Genomic DNA, 25,514 nt, shown 5'->3' on the forward strand with positions numbered 1-25,514 from the left:
AAAAAATAATCATAATTACATGAAATTATATGTAAAATAGTCGGTAGGCCTATGTGGAGGTTTAACTCTGTACAGAAGTACATTGGAAACTCTCTTGGTCTGCAGAGGTATGAATAGTTTTTTTTACATGTTGCATGAATGAAAAGCTGTAAATAATTTATACTAAACTGAACAAGAAAATCTGCTCCTGCATATGATCAATCAGACTATCAAAAATATGACCAGATGTGATCAAGATCTCCAAAGCAGGTTTAATTATTAACTCAATACTTGGGAGGGGCTCCTTTCCGATGAATTATTATTATTATTGAAGCCCAGGTTGCTTTGATAGCGGCCTTCATCTTCTCTGCATTGTTTGTCAGATTTTACTTGTCTTCCCCTTCACAATACCCCATAGATTCTCTGTGAGGTTCAGGTCAGGTGAGTTGGCTGGCTAATCAAGCACAGTAATATCATGCTAATCAAAGCATTTGAAAGGGGTTTGGGCAGTTTGGGCAGGTGCTAAGTCCTGCTGGAAAATGAAATCAGCATCTCCATAAAGCTTGTAAGCAGATGGAAGCATAAAGTGCTCCAGAATCTCCTGGTACTGTAGATGGCTGTGTTTCTTTGGACTTGATAAAACACAATGGACCAGCAGACATCATGGTTCCCCAAATCATCACTAACTTCGGAAACTTTACACTAGACTTTGGATTCTGTGCTTTCCAGTCTTCCTCCAGACTCCAGATCTTGATTTCCAAATGAAATGCTAAATTTACTTTCATCTGAAAAGAGGACTTTGGACCACTGAGCAACAGTCCAGTTATTTTTCCCCTTACCCCAGTTGAAATGCTTCTGACATTTTTTTCTGGTTCAGGAGTGGCTTGGTTCTAGGAATGTGACAGCTGTAGCTCTTTTTTCCTGAAGACGTCTGAGTGTGGTGACTCTTGATGCATTGGCCCAAGCTTCAGTCCACTCCTTGTGAATATCTCCCAAGTTCTTGAATCGGCTTTTCCTGACAATCTTCCCAAGGCTGTGCTCATCCCTGTTTCTTGGGCACCTTTTCCTACCACACTTTTTCCTTCCAGTCAACTTTCTATGAATACATTTTGTATACTCAGCTAGTCCTCTCAGCAATTATTGTCCTCCTTGATTATTGTCTTCTGGACCACTGCAAAATCAATAGTCTTTTCCCATAATTGTGCTTGCATGTTCTGAACTAGCCCAAGAGGTACCCAGTATTTATACTCAAAATTAATCAAACTAATCAAGCTTTATTAATAAAAAAAATTTAAGTTTGTGTGAAATCTAGAATATAAGAAAGCTTTAAACTTAATTACAAAAAATAAAGGCATTTTCCATGATTTTAATTTTTTTTTTAGATGCACCTGTATTTTAGTGACCCTTGCCAGGTTATGTTTCTGCTTACAATCAAGGTGCCCATAGCAGGATGTTAAATGATAAGTCAGCACACTCTCAACCAGTTTGTAAGCAATCTCCAGTATGTTATGACTCACTCAAAAACTGATTCTCTATTAGAAACAGGCATTGCATGCATTGTATGTGCCAAAATATTTAACATGATCAACAATCTCAACTGGGTGAGAGATTTTTATTTTATTCACTACTGTAGTTCATATATGGTGTCACGACTCACGCTGTGTTACAATACTCATCAGGCCTCCTCTATGTATATTTACCATTATCAGTTCTCTCTATTGGACCCTCCTTTTTCATCAAAGTCATGGGGCAGGAAATGTTTAGTAAGGAGGATAGTGGGTGTTATTTTAGTCATATCCGACACCAGGTGGCAGTGGCTATCTCTGGTAAACAAAATAATTAATCCTTACCAGTGTCAGGATGATGTCATTGTTCATGTCTTTTTGCAGTTTATTTTGTATTAAGGAACAAACTGCAATAAAATAAATCTATGTCAAGTAAATTAGTACATTTTTGATTTGCATATGCATATTTTTTTATTATTATTTTGCAAGCAGGGATTATGTTTACTATGTAAAATTGTTACTCTTAGAAAGTGTGTAGGTTGACCAGAAACTCCACTATAAATGGTCTGAGGCAAGGACACTAGTAAATAGTGTTTAATTAATTAAAAAATCAATGAATAAAGATTTAAAGGAAGGATCAGGGTTATCAATATCATTAGCTCAGTAAAAGAACAATGAAAACTCCCTAACATGATATAAAAACAGACGTGTGTATGTGCATGGGGATGTGTGTTGGGCTGAATGTGATGTTACTGAAATTTGAGGGGATTACTGATATAGTTTATAGGGGACATACAGTATGATGCTTTTTTAAAGATCATTATTTTGTGTATTTGGTGTAACAGAATATGTAGTCATGCTTTAATGTTCAAAAAGCATTATTTTTCAAATACTGTACATTAGTGTAGGTCCTCTATGCCCCGGCTCTCACAAACATTTTGTTTTCTACAAAGTCCCTCCTTCCGACAAGCACAGTCTGCTCTGATTGGCCAATTGATCCAGTGCATTGTGATTGGTCGAACACCACAAGCACTCGTCGGAAATGTAATGCCCTTTTCCATAATCGCAAGCTTTCTCTGTCAAAATAAATGTAAAGACAGTTAATAATGTCCTTAGTTTTATCATCAGTTGAAGACCGAAAGGGGAACAGAGTGGCATGGCAGACACAGTGATGAAGCTCGTACGTGTTTACAGTACACAAGATGTCTCTCTCTCTCTCTCTCTCTCTCTCTCTCTCTCTCTCTCGTGCACACACATAGCATGCAAAACTCCCCATTTGAACAGTCAATAGCAAATACTTAATCTAATAACAAAACATACAGTAGTTGATTCAGAAGTGCCAGATTGCTGTACCAAAGTCAGAATAACCTCCTCTCCTAGGTTCACGAAACGGTTGTCTATAAAATGTGTTGCTGTTCTGTTGTATGTAATCTTATACTTTCGGAAGACCAAATAAAGTGCTTTTGCGTTTGACTAGATACACACAGAGTTTCCCTGACATGGCTAATTCAACACTAACAGCGGTTCTTCGAATCACCCCTTCTTTCTTTGCGTGAACATTTGGTTGGCATTAAGCAAATATTTCCACATCGTGACGTAGACGTGGGGGCGTTTTTGAACAAGGCATTTTAGGGGGGGGGGGGGGGTGGCAGAGTCTTAACTTTAATAAAGAATATCTTTTTAGTTTTGAGACTTTAGTCTTTGCAACATCAGGGATCTCATCTGCACATCTCATCTATCAGCTTGTAACACTCCAAAGAGAAGGGCATTTGAAATCGCATCATATGAGCCCTTTAAGTTCGCCTCTCCCTCTCTCTTTCTCTCTCTCTCTCTCAGTCTCTGTGTATCTGCATTGCAGTTTTTTCAGTGGAAAAGAATTCTTATACCTCTGATAAGAAAACCACTCCCATACCCATCAATTTCCTTCAAAAAGAGAAGGAGTATAATATACAAAAAAGAGAGAGAGACAGAGAGGCATGATAGGCATGTTTTTTCTTTGACTTGTCCTTCTACCCATATAACATCCCTGCACCTCTCTGTTCTCCACCACTCTGTCAATCGCTCATTGCCTGGACTGTTTCCTCTCTTTGTACCGTGAGCTGTGCTTTGCTCTGTTTACTGTGGCGTCCTTTGTGCTGAGGTCTGTACTGTGATGGATGTTCACAGCCTCTTTCAAGAGCAATTAGGAAATAAGATTAGCCCTTCATTTAATGTATGCAGCCTCACAGGGGCTGTGTACAACACGCTCCTTAAGAGAAGATGTTTTTTTTTAAGTAAAAGTATGTAATTATTATGGAAGAAAATATATAAATTATATATTGCTACATATTCTTCTTCTCTTCTAAATACATGGTAATATGGAGTTGGACCCCCTTAGCAGCTTTAACAGCCATTCTACTGGGAAAGCTTTCCACAAGATTTTGGAGTGTTTCTATGGGAATTTTTGCCAGTTCATCCAGGAGGGCATTTGTGAGGTCAGTCAAGTTGAAATAGAAAAGCACCCTCCCCAAACTGATCCCACAAACTTTGAAGCATAGCATTATACATAAACCTATAACTCATTATCCAATAAACTTTCTATAATAGGTTACTTTTAGTTTTTACTTTTGGTATTTCAGAATTTAAATTTTTTTAGTTTTTCCATATTGGATGGGTTTTGTTCAGTTTTAAGTGTTTCAGCATTATCCTGTACTGTTCAAATTTGCCATGCAGGATGAACATGCCGATTATTTAAAAGGAAGCAAGGAGCTGAAGGAGAATCCCTCTCTGGGGGTGGGGTTGAGCTTTGACGGGGGGCTGATGGTGAGTGCTGAGCTGCAGACCAGATCTGCTGCCGCTGCACTTTTCTCTGGTCATTCCTCAAGATGCACACACACACACACACACACACACACACACACGCACACACACGCACACACACACACACAGACTATAAGAGGCTCCTAATCTCAGTAACACACTCAGTAATGTATTAACTCTAAATCGGAGTGCTGCACTGCGCTATACACAATCAACATTCCCACACAAAAGAACAATATACTTGTAAAATTATATCCATGTAACTAAGGAATTGTATCTAGACTGCACAAAAGGACCACTTGCCTGGATTGCAATTTTATGGTGTTTATAAAGAATATTTTACACTGCTTGGTTTGTTTATGGCATAAAAAGCCTCTGGACTTGAAACGGTGTGCTAGCTTGTGAATGTTTAGCAGAGGAAAACTAGCTCAGCCCACACAGTCAGAGTCCATCTCAGCACTGCAGAGGACTCTGAACCAGACCCGAGGAGTCCACTATGTTTACCATCCTCTGTTCAGGATCACCGCAGTCATTGTTTTGTCATCAAGATGTGTGTATAATCAAATACTCAGCACATACATGTTCCTCCCAGTAATATTAGTTTGTATAAAAGCAGCATTAGCCAGGCTCTACATAGTCTGTGTATATTTAGTCTGTACAGGGGAGTTGCAGTTAAACGTAGGTTGTTTTTTAATATCTGATCGTGATGATGAAGCTCATACTTATTTGAGTGAGATAAGGTCAGCTGCATTATGTAATTATGTTCCAGCTGCTGTTATACCTGACTGCTCCCATCATATAATTCAAAGAGACGCTGCCATCTTTCTTAGCTTTTTTATACAGCTGGCTAATTCACATGTTATTTGGCGGGGACTTTGCATTGACTTCTATCGTTTTGATACCAAGATGAGCATATTTTCTATGCCTAATGGTGTGCGATATTGGCAGAAAAATATCGTCATTGTTTTCTGTGATTTTGTCTACAACGATAACACAATATTTTTGCTGAGAGCTTTTGTATCTTGCATGTCCTTGCATGATTTGGGCCTGTTGTGGACACCTGACTATGAAGCGATTATGATAGCATTGCCAGAAATTCACTTTTTTTGTAGTTTCAAAATACATAAAATATGTTTTGCCAATCAACTATTTAAGGCTTTCTGTCTCAACAAGTATCCAAAAATACTAAAAACAACAAATTACTAAGATTAAATGTATTTAAATACAAAATACATTTGACTTTTTCAAAAAGGTTTTTGAATACAAAGTAGTATTTCAAATACATTTATTTGAAATACTGCCCATCCCTGCAGGAAATCAGCTGTTTAATAAGGAAGTTGATACTTTATTTATTTTGAAAATTCTAAAATACTAAGATTAAATGTCTAAATGCAAAATACATTTTTTTTTTCAGAAGGTTTTTAAATACAAAATGGTATTTTGTATTTCAAATACATGTATTTGAAATACTGTCCATACCTGTTAACATTAAATATGTTGACTTGTACATCATTCAAACAAAAAATTCTTATTCCATTTCCATTCCGTTCCATACATGTCAACCTCTAACAAATTAAAATAGATTAATTTTTATTTATTGTATACCCTGTATTTGCATTTATTAGGAAATTTTGTCTTTTTTTTATTTGCTCACAGTGGAACTTTAATGAGACTTTAATTTATCTTTATGTACATTAAAACTGTGCATGTACTGTACTGTAAAAGCTGAAATTCTTATAAATGCTATGAAACTCATCTATGTATGCTTTAAACATCATCTCTGCAAACCATCCCCTATAGGTACAAATCCTTATTTTTATGCTAACCTTCATGTACCCTTCAGTCCTTTATAGAAGCTAAATAAAGAGTAATCGAAAATAAACAAATTACTCTCTGTGACCCACTGATTATAACAAGGGTTCACACACCTCTAGAATTCACTGGTCCACTCTTCAAAACCTCACCAATCACATCAATGCACACAGAACTCGTGTTAGTAACTCTCCCCATGTTACCTTGCAGTGACCTTGGTCGATCTCTGTTTCTGTTTGTTTGCAGTCCCACCTGCCAAAAGGACATCTTGATGGCCTGTCCACGTGTAGGTTATTCTGCACCATTGATAAATCAATCTAGCACTGAACAGCTAAGCCACTCTATCCACCTTATTTTTAACCTGAGAGCAGACTCTGCCATTTGTAACCTGAATGTGCAAGGCGTTCGTTGTCAGCAGCTTCCAGTTATTTTAGCTCTATAAAACATTCTTTCATATTCAAAAGAAATAGCTTACTTTTGTAGTGAAAAAATAAAGTGGGTAGGCCACTGTCTCACAAATGTAGGGAAAGAGCTTGAATAATAAGTTGTGTGAGTTTTAAGCATGGTTGAGAATAGGAAGAATTTAGGGAAAATGTGTGGATTAAAAGAAAAAAAAGTAAGATTAAATCGAATCACTGATATAAAACTGAAACGCATAAGAATGCCAAGTGCAGCTTTCTGTCCTGTGTTGATAAGGTTTGGGTGGGTTTTATCAAAAGGTTCATGTCATGTACTCTAACATGTAGATGATATAGATCGTTTTGATTTCATGGGGTTTTTATACGGTATATGTGGTCTTTTATGTGTGTGTTATTGATGGGTTCATGTGGTAGCCTCAAGATCCCTTTCTGAATGTCAGAACATCTTTACTGTCTCTATCTATCATCTCTCTCTAACTTGATTTCTCTCCCGCTCTCTCTTTATCATTCACATGAGTCATGTAACGTCTGGTTCTGCTGCTCAGGTACAGCTGGGATGAGAACTTTCCCTCTCCCAGTAAATATTTGATGCTGTTTGCTGTTAAAGTCTAAACACACTTTCATTCATCACACTATGGTTCTTGTTCCAGAGAATGAATATTTGTTACATTTGCACAGTTCAGTTTAGGTTGTAACTTGGGTGTAGACAGGTATTGTGTTAATACTTCACATTCAGATTCAGGAAAGCCATCTGATTCATGAGATGGTTCATTTATGAGAGGTCAAGGAAACTTAAAGCGCTGAACATGTGAAGCTGAAGTGACAGTGTGTTAAGCGCTTGTGTGTATTTGCATGACTGTACGCTTTTGTCTGGGAGATGGAGCGCAGCAGATTAGCTGTGAGCACTTAGGTCTGCTTTCCTCTGATGTGATTCTTTGTGATTCCCTTTTCTTCTCCTTTCTTCCTTCATCTTTCTTTCTCACATCACTTAGAAATGAATTATTTTTGATCTTTAACATTTGTTCTTTCAAAGGCATTTTGTATCTAAACATGTGAAAGATGGCGTATGTGTGTGTGTGTGTGTGTGTGTGTGTGTGTGGGAACTCTTCTGTGCAAGTAAAGTGAAGTGAAAAAGTGAAAAGTGTGAAGTGACATTCAGCCAAGTATGGTGACCCATACTCAGAATTTGTGCTCTGCATTTAACCCATCCGAAGTGCACACAAACAGAGCAGTGAACACACACAAACAACGTGTACACACACCCGGAGCAGTGGGCAGCCATTTATGCTGCGGCGCCCGGGGAGCAGTTTTGGTGTTCGATGCCTTGCTCAAGGACACCTAAGTCATGGTATTGAAGGTGGAGAGAGAACTGTACATGCACTTCCCCCACCTACAATTCCTGCCGGCCCAGGACTCGAACTCACAACCTTTCGATTGGTATAAATCCTGTTTGATTTCAATATATGGATTTTTCATTTTACTGGTTCTCGTTGCATTGATGTTTTCATTAATGGATTTTAAGTCAATTCCATTACCCTTTAAAGCTGAACATTATCATTTTCATTACATTCACACACAAGTGAAACTCTTTCAGTGATTTAACAATGTTTAGGCATTGTATATCATTAACAAACCGTGTTATATTATTGATGTTGTTGTTGTCATCTAATATTCATTTGTACCCCATTCATTTCACTGATGATGTTCAATTAAACAAAAACCAGTGATGATTCTGTCTTTGGTCACATGACTTTATTTGCTGCTCTCCTCCACCAATAGCTAGCCGGTACCATGGGCACAGGTGCCACTGTTTTCCTGTAATTCTGTTCATTTCATTCTTTGTATTTTAATCTCCTTTAATGCCCTCACCATCTCTCTCTTTCTGTCTCTCTTCCCTTTGTCCCTCCCTCTGTTTGTCCTCCAAAACCATGAACTGTCTCTCATAATGTCATCCTCAGTTAGATAACATGATTTGGGGATTAGGATTAGGATTAGAATTATAATAATATAACAATGAAATATTACCGGGAAGATCGATTTTAAAATATTCCTGTTTTCCCACTGATGATTCCCCAAACACTCTCTTATAATTATATTATTATTAAAACTAATTGTCACTTTCACTGCGTATGCAGTGGTTTATATATATATATATATATATATATATATATATATATATATATATATATATATATATATATATAGGTGTGTGTATGTGTATATATATATATATATATATATACAGTGGGGCTCGAAAGTTTGGGCACCCCTTGCAGAATCTGTGAAAATATGAGTAATTTTAAAAAAATAAGAGAGATCATACTAAATGCATGTTATATTTTATTTAGTACTGTCCTGAGTAAGATATTGTGCATAAAAGATATTAACATTTAATCCACAAGACAAAAAAAATGCTGAAATTATTAAAATAACCCTACTCAAAAGTTTGGGAACCCTTGGTTCTTAGTACTGTGTGCTGTTACCTGATGATCCTCGACTGTCTTTCTGTTTTGTGATGGTTGTGCATGAGTCCCTTGTTTGTTCTGAACAGTTAAACTGAGCAGCGTTCTTCAGAAAAATCTTTAACGTCCTGCAGATTCTTCAGTTTTCCAGTATCTTTGCATATTTGAACCCTTTCCAGCAGTGACTTTATGATTTTGAGATGCATCTTTTCACACTGAGGACATTTGAGGGACTCAAACACAACTATTTAAAAAGATTCAAACATTCACTGATGCTCCAGAAGGAAACAAGAAGCATTAAGAAAACTTTTGAACACAATGAAGATGGCCAAATTTGTCTTATTTTGTTGAAATATAATTGTTTTCCATTCTGCCCTTCGTGAGCAACAGAAGATACTTGTATGTTTCCCGGTACACAAATTAAGTAAAATTTACCTTGATCTTCAAATTCCAAAAGTTTTCACCCCCCAGCTCTTAATGCATCTTGTTTCCTTCTGGAGCATCAGTGAATGTTTGAATCTTTTTAAATCTTTTTAAACTGTAAAAGATCTAACAAAGCATTTAATGTAAATTTACAGTAAAATTCTGTTAATTATACAGCTTTTAGAAGTAAAAAAAGAACAAATCAATGTATAATTTACAGTCTAAAACTGTAAACTGATATTCCCAGAATTCCCTGCGTGACACTCCACGTTTGAAAGTATTTTGTTTAAATAATCATGTTTTTAAATAGTTCTTGTTATCAGTTATGTACATTTGAGCTTTATGTTACATCTTCTGTTGCTTAATGAAAGTTTTTTGCATTATTTAAGTATCACGTGTGTTACCATGATGGTGTTTTGTGTTTCCATAAATGTGCACCTTCTATATGTTAATATATACTTCTGCTTGTGGTGAAGCTACTTGTGATGAGCTTTGATACTTCATGTGGCTTTCTCTTATACAGTACCATCTTTATTATTATGGTGGTTGTCAGTATTTTCAAGGTACAAAACAGATTTAATTTTGTGTGTTGTTGAATTTACTGGTTTATATTCACATTTTCTTGTTTGTAAATTACAGCTTTATATTGTAAAATTAACAGTTTTTGACGTAAATGTGTTTACAGTTTTCTGTATTTTTACAAAATTATTCTGGCAACCACAGCTGCGAAAAAGTTTTTGTAAAAACAACAAGAAATTTTTTACAGTGTATATATATATATATATATATATATATATATATATATATATGTGTGTGTGTGTGTGTGTGTGTGTGTGTGTGTGTACATAAACTCTCTTTAAGTATATAAAGCATTTTATGTTAGAAAACATCAGAAAATCATATGCATCTCAAGTTCTCCTGCTTACTGTTGTTTTATTGCTTTGCAGTTACAGGGGAAAAAAACAGATATTTCTTCACTGTCTGTCTCTCTCTCTCTCTCTCTCTCTCTCTCAGTAGGAGTTAATTTTTAATGCTGAGTCATTTGGTGTGTACATGAGGGAATGATTGCAGTATCACTGTTGTAGTGTAAATAAATGATGTTTCTGGTATTATTGAAACTCTTAGTGTTCCTCAGCACAACTGTGTGCTCACAGCAGCATGCATTTCTTAGTAAGAACATGAGTCACCAAAGAATCTGATGTCAATGTTGGCACAGGGCCAGTTCTAGATTTTAGAGGCCCTCTTTATTCTTTTTATTTATACAACATTTACTTTTAAACTTTGTATATTTTCACTTATACAGTACTGGTCAATAGTTTGAACACATTACTGTTTTTAATGTTTTTGAAAGAAGTATCTTATGCTCATCAAGCATACGAAATCTTAATTTTCATCATTCGTTATTCTGTCTTCAGTGTCACACGATCCTTTAGAAATCATTCTAATTTGCTGATTTATTATCAATGTTAGAAATAGTTGTGCTGCTTAATATTTATTTTATAACATGTAATACCTTTTACAGGATTTTTTGATGATTAAAAAGTTGTTAAAAAATTATATAATTAATAATAAAAGTAAAGATAACAATATGAGCTTTACTATCCCTTTTTATCAATTTAACACATCCTTGCTGAGTATTACTGTTTTTTTTCTTCTGTGTTTTTGATCAAATACATGCAGGCTTGATAAGCACAAGATACTTCTTTCAAAAACATTAAAAATAGTGATGTGTCAAAATTTCGGACTGGTACTGTATGTACCTTTGAATTAAATTTATTTATTAGGATTAAACCCTTGATAACATCTAATTTTGGAGGGGGTCCCATATTTTTTAACTAAGGTCATCTCTTTTTTGTTTGTTGAAGATGTTATTATTGTTACTATTATTTTGCTGCAGTAATTTGTTCAGTGATTTACCCACATAAATAATAATCAAGTGGAAGTTTAAGAGACGATCACTTAGCAGAAAATAAGTTAATTTCTAGTTCATGAAAAAGAAATGAAGTGTTAGAGCAGTAATCTAATCATCATCAGGATTTAGAAGATTCATACATCTGACATCCTTTTTTTTTAAACATTAAAAATGTTGTAATGTGTTTTCTTTTTGACTTTGAATACAAGCTTTAACTTTTGTAACTATTTTGTAACACAATGTCATTCACTGTAGGTGCAAATTCAAACGGCGCTTGCGCTCTTTTAAACTCGTAATAAGCTGGTGAATGATCAGTCCAGAAATGATGCTGATCAACGGAATAAGTTTATACATTGCAATCACTCCAACATAGATGACGACAACGCACACACCTGCACTAGGAGCTGTACTTCTTTGCCTGCCTACATCACCTGAAGGATGTGTTCATCACAGCAAACATTCAGAAGAAGGGACCCAATCTGAAAAGGCAACATTAATTGGTTTAAGTAACAAGTCAACTACCTCCAATGAACAATGAGGCTATTTTTGGCTGCCTGTCTTGATTGGTGGACTAACCTAGAGTGCATGTTACGGTTAGGAGGCCTCTCCTCAAAGCCAGATTGTTTTTATACTAAGAAAACTATTTCTGTAAAAGGTTTTCTTCACTGACTATTTACATTTCAGGGGATTGCAAGTGGGATCCATTTGGATGTATTTTACAGCTAAAAAACAGCATTTTTAAAGAGGAGTTTTGTTAGAATAATTGTGCGTATTTGTGTCTGCTTTTGCCTAAACACATTGTGGGGACCAAAGGAAGAACAGCTTAAATAAACACAATAAATAATGTCTAAACAAAAGTAATAAATGTACAGAAAGTTTCAAGTTTGTTAGATTTAGGGGGAGTTGAAAAACAGAAAAAAAAATGTTTGACTCAATATAAAAATAACAGAAATCAATGTAAAGTCCCCATTATATATATATAAACAGGTGCAATAATGTGACCAAAGCCCTTTTGTGAAAGTCTCTAATGATCAGGTGTGCTAGATAATATGAGAAAAGGGGGGAAAATATAGGCACTGTCATGTTTGTTGTAAGTATGTGTATAGTTAATCTGAAGAGCTATTCACCTTATTCTTCCCGTAAGGCAGAGTGGGTGCCATTTGTAATTTTTATGGGTCTGGCTTCATGGTCTCATCTGCATCCAGCTATTTTTAGCTGTACAAAACAGCTCATTTTGCTGCTTGAAATTGCAAATTGGCGTGCCTTACCGTATTATTTTAATTATCCTTATCATGAACAAACTGGTTTGTAGTATGAACAGTTTTGCAGTTTACTGCACATTGTTATTCTTCTCATTATTTCTCTATTGTGGCTAATGAGCTCAATGTCTCACCATAGGCTTACTTCTGCATTGAAGAATATGCTTGAATATTTGTCTTTCTTTAAAATTCAGAGAATTTTATTTGAATTCTGATGGCTTGTGATACACGTAAACTATAAATATGATCGAAGACCTATTTCCAAACATTTATTTAACAATATTAATGATATAATTTAAAACTGAAGTAACTTTGAAGAGAACACTTATCTGAATAAAAGATAGTTGCAATACAGGATCATTTATATTCCATATGAAGAGACATGCCAGCAGCACAGACAATAGGAGCTATACTTAGCTTGTGTAACAGCTCTGACTCATTCCACATTAGTTAGCAACCATTGCATTGTCTTATCTACACTTATTTTCATTTCATTTCTAATGTCTTAATATAGCAGTTTCTCACTTTACTGGTAATGTCTTAGGCAAGATCAGGAATTTATTTGGCTATTCATGCATCACACTCACTAACCATTTTTTAATGCAAATTTTGAATTAAGAAATCCTAAATGTAAAAGCTTGATATGTGCATAAACTCCTAAAATGTGTGGTTGTATACTTAGGTGGATTTTCTCAAAATAATCACAATAAAATAAAACATTTGAATGACATTTAGACTATTTGGGCATGTGATTCTGCTCGTACTCGCAACTGAGAAGCTTCTTGAAGTAATCTGTATAGTTGATAAAAACACATAATGTTGCACATTCTATTTAGCTACATCTTCAGAAATTCACCTGAAAATGTCAAACATTTGGATGGAAACCAAGGAAGTCAGGATATTAAGTGAATGCTTTTCCAACTGGGTCAAGGTAAAACACACACATACACTTTCTCTCTGTCATTCAGAGGACATCTATGAGGTGATCCAGTGCTGTGTATTGGTTTGATGGAGTCTTTGATTTATGTCTTCACTGCCTTCATCCCTGTAATTGCATTCTGGACAAAAACCCTCCAGCACAGCATGTTCACTTAGATGGAAATACACATCTGCACACGCATGCACAGAAAGAAGTGATGAGGCAATCTTCACACCATTATATTTCATTTATTTCTTTAATAGTTTATTCATTTATTTTTATGACATATATTTATGTATAATTTATATATATCTTTATATATTATTGCTGCATTGGAGCCTTACTCAGTATAGACTCTATCTGCCATTCCCATAGAGCTATAGATCTCCTCCCGCATGCTTCAGAATACACCTCAAAAATACTGGGTGCAAAAAAGAAACAGTCTGATTCTATACACAGCTCTTAACACTATCTAGCCATTCTAATGATGCTTCATAACATGCCATAGCCTGAAAATGCCCATGGTATAAAATCACATTTTTTCCTGTCCATTACAGAACAAATGCAGATAAACAATATTTTTTCTTTTTCTTTTTGGCAATCAGTGTGTACTTCTTTTTAAATAATGGCAAAAGCTACACTTCGGTGTGTGAAATACATGGATGCTGCAATATCGATATTCTAAGATATATACAGTAATGGGGGGACAGAAAAATTCCGGGATTTGTACTGGGGACGGTGGTGTTTTCAATGTTGATTTTTGCACAAGGATACAGTCTCTTATGGCCCAACAGCAAACGTGGGGGTGGTTTATCATAAGATGAATGTTCATTTTCTCTTCTTGCCTTGTATACTTAATAGCTACATCTATAAAACTATGCAGAAAGAGACAGAGAAAACTAAAGAGAGTTAGTGGGGGAGAGGCGTAGAGGAGTCTGTGCTGAGGTACAGTTTTATACTCTTTTGTTTGTCCTCCTTTTTTTCTCTTTCTGGTTGTTCAAAATATGAAGGATGTCTCAGCATTGACCCTGGAGAACATTTTTCATATTTTACAATGTTTCTGAGTCACATACTGAGCTGCTATCTAGCTTTATCCCTCCATCTTTCAATCTCTTTTGACATCAAGCAACTCAAATCAGTTTTTTTTCCTTAAATGTCTCTTTTTCGGTTGGAAGACTATTGTTGTTAAGCGAGGCTCAGGAATATGAATATGTGTGTGAGTGTGTGTGGTGTATATGTTTTTGTCTATTAAAGGGATAGTTCACCCACAAATGAAAATTTGATGTTTATCTGCTTACCCCCAGGGCATCCAAGATGTATGTCACTTTGTTTCTTCAGAACTTCTTCAGAACACAAACAAAGATTTTTGTTTGCAATCTGTCAGTCATATGATGGAAGTGAATGGGATTCACGGCTTTGAAAGTCAAAAAAACAAACGCAAACAAAACCAAATTAAACCCTGTGGCACAAAATGATCGGCCTGTGCAAGAAATTTAACATTATTTATATCGTTTTTTACCTCAATTCACCCAATATCCGAACTGGCCTGAGCGCATTCTTAACAGCTGGTGCGTGATGTGTCTTCTTCTTCTTGCTTTATGGAGGATCACAGACTTATAAGTTCATTACTGCCAGCCATCTCTCAAATGAATCATGACACTCCTAATTGAGATTATAGATAAGAGTGTCAATGATCCATTTGAGAGATGGCTGGCTGTAATGAATTTAGAAGAATTCATTCTGAAGAAACAAAGTCATCTACATCTTGGATGCCCTGGGGTTAAGCAGATAAACATAAAATTTAAATTTTTGGGTGAACTATCCCTATAAGTATGAGTCCCATTCTGTTCCCCAGCGCTCACCATTAAAGTCTGAAAAAGCAGTTTTATTCTCAATGAGGTTTAGAAGGCCAAATCTGATTTACTCCAGTCCTCCCTCATCTGTTTGCTTTTTTTTGTTTTCACCCTACCCCTCTCTCACTTGTCCAAACTATGCAGAAAATACGCAGTGTCAAGTCTGCAGCACAGGGCGTGGCCGTCGCCTCATCAGCCACTCCCAACCTCGTCTAAGCCCCTCCCCTATTCGCTGTCAGACATAGGCTGATTCGCTAGACTGGGTGCGGCCCAGGTTGGGCACTGAGGAAATGTGGGACACATCCTTTTTCCGGATCTCACAAATGGACTTTCTGCGAGCCTGGACGCCACGGATGGCCGTCTTAATCTTCCGCCAGCCCAGATGGTTGACCTCAGCCAAATTTAGTACCACACAGAGCCCACTAACTGCGAACATGAACACCAGGAAAACTGTCTTCTCCGTGGGACGTGACACGTAGCATTCAACCTCCTTCACGCAAGGGTAGCGGTCACACTCAAACATGGCGGGAACATTGAATCCATACAGAAAGTACTGACCGGCAAGAAAGCCGATTTCCAGAACATTCCGGAACACCACTTGTATGACATAGAAACGGGAGATGCCCTCCTGCTGACGCATCTTGGCACTTTTGGAGTATGTGGCCCCTGGCGGAATGTTTGGAATGTCTTTCAAATCCAGACAGTCGCGCTCATCTTTGCTTTCTGGGTGCACCAGGATGCCGTTGATGTTGCGGAGCTTGCGGCTCGGCCCGTGTCCGTGGTTGATGTACGGGCCGTGCAGGAGGGTGTAACTGAGATCTTTGTGCTTGGCAGACTGGTGCACTGAGTAAGTGATAAAACAGAGGCTGGGTGTACACACCAAGATGATCTGGAAAACCCAGTAACGGATATGGGATATGGGGAAGGCTTTATCATAGCAGGCCTGGTTGCAACCCGGTTGCAGTGTGTTACATATAAACATAATCTGTTCATCCTCATACACCTTTTCTCCCACTATACCCACGATCAGGATCCGGAATATCACCACCACTGTCAGCAGGATCCTTTGGGGTAGGGAAAAGAAGAGACAGAAAGAATCATGGGAAGGTAGAGATAAAGATGGGATTCAAGAGGGGAACAAAAAAAAAAGATAAGATTTTATTTTTCATTCAGCAGAACAGCTATATTGCATTTCTAACTACCTCTATTTTACAAATGCAGACACTTGTGCAAAACACAACAAAATAGTGATTAATTACTGTAAGAAGTGGAAATAAAGCAGGAATTTAACATTTCTGTATGATCTGCTACTTATTTTAAGCTTAAATTTGTCATTTGTTTTTTAAAAAAAATTTTTCATTTTGACCAGCCTGAATTTGGTTCAACCAATGATGTGAATTTGTAGGCGGGGCTATTGATTTTATGACAGTAAACCTTATTTACATGTAATCTTAATGTTATATTGTAAAATAAAACTATAATAATCTAGAACTACCTTTTTTAGTATTTAAGTAGTCTAGGTCCAGAATTTGTGTTGATGATGACTGTCTGTATATGTGTATCCTGTCCCTATCTCTGCTCTCTCATCAGTTCTTTGTGAAATTGCAAACCCAAATCTGTACACAATGGGCAATTAAATTAAGAAAGATACACATAAGGAAATCCAGAAACTAGCACAGACTCAGACACATCTGATCATAGTGACAGATAGTGTCACAATATGCGTGTCTTGATGAGAACACCTTGAAGCTTTACACATGGGACGCACATGAGTGTGCCATTTAGAGCGAAACATCTCCACCCTTCTGCCTCACACACACTTTCTCTCTCAACAGATGCAGCCTGAGCATACACACATCTTCCTCAGTCTGTCTATCTCTGTTTCTCACACACATCGACACACACACAGATCCACACACACTGTTGTGCTAAGACCGTCCTTCACTCACAGTAACCTTGCCGTAGAACCAGCAATGATGTTATTTTATTGCAGGCTGGTCTTGATGCATGATCACATTCTCTCTCTCTCTCTCTCTCTCTCTCTCTCTCACACACACACACACACACGCACACACATAGTGTGAGCTATATAGTACATATACAGTATATAGTATTTTTCATTTCATTTCACTTTATTGTATGAAACTTGTAATCATAAAGTAATTAATTCAGTTACTTTTGACCTTGTTAGGCTACTAAATTTCTGTTCATCCTTAAAGAATGATTCATATTGCCCTCAGTCCAAGTCCCTCTGCTTATTTTTAGCATATTGGGTGGAGTAGCTTAGCTTAAGATCTGGGTTGGTAACGAAAAGGTTGTATGAAGAAATGCTTAAAATATAACTAGTGCCCTTGACCACAGCTCTTGACCTTAGGTTTCTCTACAGAGACTGTCCTTCTGACTTAACATATTGGCATTCAAATATGGAAAGACAGGAAATTTGCATAAATTTGTAGAAACAATGAGCAACAGCCTTGGCGGTGTGGCAGTAAATAATGAAACAATTATTCTATTTTATTTTTATTTTGTTGTGATTCAGCTGGCATTTTAAAATGTAGGATATACACACACACTATAATATTCAACAGTTTAGGGTCAGTAAGATTTTTTAATTTTTTTGAAGGTCCTTTTTTTAAGTTCACCTATGTTCATTTGTTTGATTTAAAACCCAGTATACATTAATATTTTGAAATAACCCCATGTGGAGAGCCACAAGAACAGTTCCCCCTCCCAGACTTCATGAAAGCTGAAGTGATGAAGGCATTTCTGATGAATTTTCAGAGTGACTTTAGCAACTGTTTATACAATATCAGGGAAGTGATGGGCAGTCAATGCAGAAATAGAGCTGTTTTGATATTTTTGCATATTGTATTCTAAAAGTTAATTTAATGAAACGTGAGTAATTAATGATGTTTTTTTCAATGCTTCAAGTGACACATAGTTTATTGCCTCAAAAAGAAAGAAAGAAAGTATTTAAGTGCACAGCCTTTTATCCCTTTTCTCTTCTCATTCTTTTTCTTCCAAACGAGGTTTCCAATGTTGTGATTCATTCGGCACTGGGTTCATGACATAGAATTCTTCATTAAAGAAAGAAATTGTATTAATTGCTATAGAGAAAATGAATGCCAAAAGAATAATGGGATATAATTTGCACTCTGAATCAGAAGCTAATGTTAGCTCATTGCTCTCTAGGATGATCAGCACTTGTTTTGATGGACATATGGTGAATATTTGCACTGCGCTAAGTAGGACAGTTATGACTCTTGCTCAAACTCTACTGTACTTTATTGTAGTATAACAGCAAGAGATGTTTCTTGGTTATTACAGTGTAACCTTTATATAACACTTAATAATAATTACCATAGGATATGAAAAAAAAAACAACTAACATTAGCTCTTTGCGCTGTATCAATGGCCAAAGGCCCTGGTTGGTCTTTAAATTAGAAGCACATCCCCCACTCCCTGCTGCCGTTACTATAGCAACCACATAGTGAACCACTCAGCACTCTGCACTCTACCAGAGAGAGAGAGAGAGAGAGAGAGAGAGAGAGCAATAAGGAAGGAGAAATGATTGATGGAATATTGGGAAAGAGAAGAAAGAGTAGAGCCTGGAATGAGAGAGAAAAAGAGCAAGTGGGCGTACCAAGGGCACAGGAAGGAATAAACCTACATATCAAGAGTGTGGAAATTGGGGATGATGAAAAGCACATAGGGACTGAGAAAGAGAGACATCTCAAGGTGAACTAAAAAGAGAGAGAGAAAGAGCTTGAAGATGACAAGAAAAGGGAGGAGGCAAAAGGAGACAGACAGATGGGCAGAGGCAGACTAGAGGAGCAATGAGACAAATAGACAGATATGGAGCGACAGATGGAGAGAGACGACTGGGAGCAAGTACCGAGAAACCGCAGATTCAGGAAATAAAACATACTGAAGGAGTCCTTTTAAAACACCTGCTGTGTGTGCAGCAACACACACACTGTGTTTAGCGTCTCAGTTTGCAGCAGTGTAATTTACAGTGAATGGAGCATGTGTGATGTTGGGGCTTTGTGTGTGTGTGTGTGTGTGTGTGTGTGTGTGTGTGTGTGTGAGAGAGAGAGAGAGAGAGAGAAGAGAGAGAGAGAGCAAACAGGTGGAAATGTGTACAGTAATCTGACTCTCTCCATGTTTGGATATAAGAATGTCAAGCTCTCTGTGCTTTTGTTGTCTCTAAACTCAGTTATATTTTTAAAAACATTATATTTTTATGTAGATGTGTTTCTCAAATTTCTTTTGATTTTCTTACTTTTTTTTATTTAATAAACCATTCTTAAATCAAGCCCAATCATTTAAAAACATATCAAAATTAAGTGTTTAAGCTTAAAATAAGAAAAAAATATCTGCCAATGGAGGAAAATGTGTTAATTTGTCTTCTGTTTTGGTTTAGGTTTAAGTAAATGTGTATTTATTTTAGAAAGTTTAGATATTTGTACTGGAAAACTACTAAAAAATACTTAATTCTGGTTTTCTATTTCCCAGTTATAAGTATACACACCCACACACTACAAACACACAATTTTGGGGGGCAGAGTAATGCTCCAACAGTGTTGTATTTATTTTTATATATCAGAAAGAATAAGGAAAGATTACTTGAACTAACGGCATCTTTTCGCAGGCTATATCAATTATTCATGAACTTTGAGAGCTTTTCGGAGATTTTCAACTCACATTCTCTGTATCTCTCCATCTTCCGTCGTTCCCCACATCAAAACACACTTGTTCTTCAAATAAAGAAAGGTATCTGGTAAGAAAGCAATTAAATCTATTTATATCTGACCGTCTCATCTCATTTTGTACAGCTGACCTGACCTGTGTCATGTGTCCTGGTGCCCCTCTGCCTTTCCACAGAAGCACCTAATATGTCAGTGAAGAACCTATGCTTTGATGTGGATGTTTACTGCTAGCAAAACCAGGACATCACAGACCACTTTTGTTTTTATAAAAAAGCTAATTATAATGATTCTAACCCCCAAAACACTATCTGTTTTTAGTTGCTGTTTTGTTGTTATTGTTGTTGTTGTTATATTTATTTATTTATTTTTGCCATTTTTAGGATTAAAAAACATTATGATATGATTCTCCAAATGAGGGCGTCCTCAAAGAGAGGTTTTAACATATTTAAATAACTGCTGTAGACACACTTGTCTCCTAAGGATAGCTAAATAAACCCCAAAACACACACACACACGCACACACTTATTCAAACATGGAAAACGAGGACACTGGGACAGATATGTGTTTGAAAATGACTATGACTCTAGAGATTTACCTCACATGCTCTCTACCTCTTCCACTAACTCACTCGCTCTCTTTCTACTTCTCTGTGTCAATAAAGACTTCCTACTTCAAACAAGAAAGGACTAGTAATGCCCTACATCCTGTGTGAATTTATAAAAGAAGAAAAGAAAAAAGTAGATGTAAGGTTGAGATGTAATAGGGCCTTTCGCACCGCAGGAATCTTTTCATAGTATCGAACTGTGTAACTACCCACTTTGGGGCGTTTTTTCACCGCGCGGTTTTGGTAGGCTACCTGACTGTCTTTTTCGAGAACCAAATTAGCTCCTATACACCGGAGCAGGGTCATTGAGACATTTTTGATAGGCCAGATGCGTTCGAAAACGTCCTCACAAGCCATAATTTAAAAAGCCCTTTAAATACTGTTAACATTGTGACAACTTATTTCACAAGTATGATGAACAGCGATAATGCAAATGTAAAAGAGCAAATGTAGCAGTGTCAGTTGTCATTGGAGTTTCTCAATCCTCCTTTCCGTTCTTTCAATCGCTTTACGCATATGTCGACATTTAATGTCCATTATTGTGAAACCCACGAGACACAACAAAAAAACACAGCTCCGATTGTAACACTTAAACAAGAATTTTCTGTAAATCTGCTTTGAAAAATATTTATTGGAAAACGTGCTATATGGATATTTGCATTGAATTGAATATGTGGCTTGTTTATTGCACTTTCCCTCTCTAGCAGTGCAATAAAGATTGAGTGAAATATGAGCACATTACTCTCTCTGCTCCCGTCTCACAGGTGTCGCTATTAATCATTTGCATTTGCACAGTAGGTGTGTGTGTGTGTGTGTGTGTGTGTGTTGCAAGAGATTATGAAAGAGAGTTAGAATGATGATTCTTTCTATATTCAATATGTGAAAGAATATCAGTAGTTATAGGGACTTGTTGTATTCATGAGTGTCTGTGTGTGTTTGTTCTGCAAACCCATATGTTGTGCAGATCAAATATTAAATGGAGAAGGGTATAGATTACAGTGATGTGACCATTCAAAACAATGGCAGAAAAAATATTGACTGGTTGAAACTATAACAGATCAGCTTTCAACTGCCAGCGAGCACATACAGCCACAGTGTGTTTGCATGTACTTTTGTTAGGATCATTTTTGTAAAGACAGATCAAACTGCTCTGAACCATTTAGACCCTCTCCCAGCGAGGAAGAGAACAGAGACTGTGAGTGTGTGTGTGTGTGTGTGTGTGTGTGTGTGTTTCAATACTCTGGACTGAAAGTGGCTGGGCTGCAGTGTGTGTTTGTCTCTACGTGTGTTCTGAGGGAGGGAGGGATTGCAACAGCTGATGAATGATAGTAGAGGCTTTATTCATCTGTTCATTCATTTATTCATTCTCTTCCTATCATTCCATCCTCAAGTGCTTGATCAGACCTCAAAGGAACAGAGAGAAGAGCACGATGATTACCTCACATACATTAACAGACACATTTTCAACAATGCAACACTGCCCTGCAAATTCCAAAACAAAAAAATAAGTAGAAAAATCAGTTATTTTGTGTATCTTTGCATCAGTCTATATGTGTATGTGGGTCTGATTGTCATTGTGTGGATCAAATGTCTCTAAGTGTATAGTAAGAACTGAAATCATCTTCCTCTTCAAAAAGAGCCAATAGTCTCCACCATGAAAACAACTTAATAAACCCACTAAATAATGTATTTGTTACATTTTTAACATGCAAAAAGGTGTCTTTAAGTGACATTACATTAGCTACTTCTAGGAACAACAGAATCAATGGAAAGTTCCTACTATGGTAGAATAACAAATGGATGTGTGCATTTCCCTCATATAGTGTTACATTATGTATGAAATAGTTAGCAAACCCCAGACAACCCCACATTAAGGATTCATGAAACGATGGCAAGTCTGCTTCCTATTATGTGTCAGATCGATGTATGTTAACTGATTGACTGCTTGTTTAAGCAGTGCTGGACTGATGGAAGTTTATTACATCAGTTAAGGAGAAATCCGTATTCATTTACAGGCTGAAGATTCATTAGATGAAAAAACACTTCTCTTGCGAAGCATGTTTGATCAAAAAGCAGTAGGGAAGCACTAAATTTGACTCAAGCTATAAAAATTCCCTCCTAAAATTATTAATTAACTGACAAATAAAAGTTAATACATAAAATAACTGAATAGTTGCTGACAATGAGATGTTGACAATGAATTGTCATTGCAGTGTGGAAAGTGTCTGTTTATATATACTTGTGTTTTTATTGATTATGGGAACACATTTTTTTTCTTTTTTATCAGAACCATCACTTAGAATGCTGTTTTCAGTATGTCTGTAAAGAAATGAAATGCACAAACTTAAGCATCCTGCAAACGCACACACACACACACACACCCTGTGCCACAACGCACACACACAACCTCTCACAGACATGGGAGAAGGACGTACCCTTGATGTGGGGCTACCTGCAGTTAAGGTTAATGAGCACAGCAGAGAGTAGTGCTTACTCAAGTTTGACACACACACATACACAAATGTGCAGCTCCCAATCAGAACATGCGTTCATGACACACATGGTGTGTATTTATGTATTAATGTGAGTGTAATCAGTTACCTGATGTTGTCAATATGCTTTATATCAACTATTCATTTTCAGCAGCCATATTTATAATCTCTCTATTAATAGTAAATCTCTGGGTCCCAGTCTTTAAAGCCCATAATGCAGCCTATTGATTGCTCACAATTTCTTTTGCATTAAAAAGAGAGACAACGTGTAATTTATCCAGTTCTAAAATGACCAAGAACATATTTTTAAAAATGATTTGTAAAGTATCTTATGCTCTCCAAGAATGGATTTAATTGATCAAAAATACAGTAAAACAGCAATATTATGAATATGTTTTAAATGTTAATATATTTTAAAATGTAGCTAATTGCAATTGCATCCAAGCTGCATAAAAGATTTATAGATTTAAATATATTCGATTGCACACTCCCCACTCATACACAGGAACAGTCCTTGTGTGAGGTGTGTGTGTATTGCACTGTGTGTGTATTGCTCTCTTACCTGCCGATCATAGTAGAGTGCTGCTGCACCGCAGCCTCCAGCAATCTCTCCAATATAGTCCACTCGCCCATGATGCCGCGCTTATGGCTCTCACTCCTCCTCTGACCTTCAGCCTGAGCTGTCACAACCTCTGCCCTCGGCAACTCTTCCAGTGTCCCTCTGTTGATCTTTGATGGGGTTCTTGGGGCTTCTCTTGAAAGCCGCAGCTGTGTGCGTCTGAGCGTGTGTGTGTGTGTGTGTGTGTGTGTCACGGTAGCGCTCTAGTGCGGAGATGAGCTAGTGTAGCATCTGCAGCAGAAAATCTGATGATGCTGAGGCACAGAGACTGCATCTCTCAGTCTCACACACACACACTGTCTACCTTCACTGTTTTATCTCTCTCAGGGTGTAGGACGCTCTGCTTGCTCCTGCATTGTACCCTGTGCTACAGATGCACACTCTCTACACCGATCTAAGCTTTTTCAACCCTTTCCTCCACGTGCGCACTGAACTCAAGCTCACACACACTCACTCACTTGACGGTCACTGCAGGCTCTCTTTCCCATTAGTTGAGCAGAACGCTAAAGGAACACGCATGCAAGAACACACGGATAATGATGCGGCTCTCTGAATCTCATAGCAATGCCTGAGAGCACCCTCACACACACATACACACAGTATTGGCTTTAGTTTGTGGCAGTGGCAGCACCAGCAGTAGACGAGGATGGTCAAGGTTATGTCCAGTTGAGTGATGAGCTTGTGATCTTGTATGTGGCAAAGGCTTCAGTCTTCTTCAAACCTCAGCCTCTCTTCTCTCTCTGACTCTCTCTCTTGCTCTCTCACCACACCTTCTCCGTTCTTTTTGCCTTTATGCTGCACTGCTGCTGCTGCTGATGATACCTTTCCCTCTGCTCCTCCTCCTCTCTCTCTCTCTCTCTCTCTCTTTCCCTCTTTCACATACCGTAAGCATGCCACCCACCCTCCCTCCCTCTATCCCAGACCTGCTCTCATCTCCCCTCCCCTCTTCTTTCACTCTTTCTCCTCTGCACTGCTGACTGTTTTACTTGAGCCGCAGAAGCAAAACAGGTGTTAACCTTGTGCATGTATTCGGTCATCTATATCTGATTCTCAGTGTGTGCCACACACCTCTTTGGAATAAATGCAGAAATTTTTTTTATGGCATTTCTGCAGAAATGATTTCAGTTGAAAATATTATTTGTTATGTAGTATGTTGTCTTAAGTACATTAAAGTATACAAAACAATTTGGTGAACAACAAGATAAACAATGCAACAATATTAACAAAAGGTCCTCTAACGTAATTGACTACAGTCAAAAGAAGAGATGAAAAAATGGTGGCAATTACATTTTTGTAGGAAATAAAAAAGCTGATGTGATACAGGATACATGAACATAGCACCTTTTCAGTTACCTGGAAGAGCGGTTCATATATACAGTTTTGGCATAGATGACACTTCATTTTAAGAAATATCTGACCAATTTGTTGAGATTGACCACCAGTCAGAATAGAGCATTTCAATAAACCAGTCACGTAGCCAGGCTACTTATGACAGGTCGGCAAATGCATAAGATGCATAAGAATAACACAAACTGTGTCTAGATGCCCTGTCCTCGCTGATCCAAGAGCTGTTTTAGCATCTTGTACCCGCAGCTTTACATGGTTGTAGAAAATTAGCTCAATGTATATAAATAAATACAATTGATTATATTTAATTATAATTATTTACCTCATCTGCCAGTAGTATAGTAACTGTGAATGAGTTCAATGAAGATTGGTCAAACCAGGTAATTGATCAAAACACTGA

The 25,514-nt window shown here is 37.1% G+C and overlaps 1 protein-coding gene across 1 annotated transcript; it reads right to left on the reverse strand.

Annotated features, from left to right (window-relative positions):
- Window positions 1-13,717: 13,717 nt before the first annotated feature.
- LOC128004668 (gap junction delta-2 protein-like) lies at window positions 13,718-24,603 on the reverse strand. The gene is made up of 2 exons (XM_052592621.1): window positions 23,711-24,603; window positions 13,718-16,406 (listed from the first exon to the last, which is right to left on the reverse strand). Exons 1-2 carry the CDS (start codon window positions 23,779-23,781, stop codon window positions 15,578-15,580), a joined length of 900 nt encoding a protein of 299 aa, XP_052448581.1. The 5' UTR covers window positions 23,782-24,603; the 3' UTR covers window positions 13,718-15,577.
- Window positions 24,604-25,514: the final 911 nt, after the last annotated feature.

The sequence above is a fragment of the Carassius gibelio genome, chromosome A5 (genome assembly GCF_023724105.1).
Source record: "Carassius gibelio isolate Cgi1373 ecotype wild population from Czech Republic chromosome A5, carGib1.2-hapl.c, whole genome shotgun sequence".
NCBI lineage: Eukaryota > Metazoa > Chordata > Actinopteri > Cypriniformes > Cyprinidae > Carassius > Carassius gibelio.

What these genes read in the sequence shown, in the direction of transcription:
- LOC128004668 (XM_052592621.1), bottom strand. Translation starts at nt 23,781, where the DNA reads ATGGGCGAGTGGACTATATTGGAGAGATTGCTGGAGGCTGCGGTGCAG. An exon ending in CACTCTACTATGATCGGCAG is followed by an intron (nt 16,407 to 23,710) that starts GTAAGAGAGCAA and finishes CCTACCCCAAAG; the next exon opens with GATCCTGCTGACAGTGGTGG.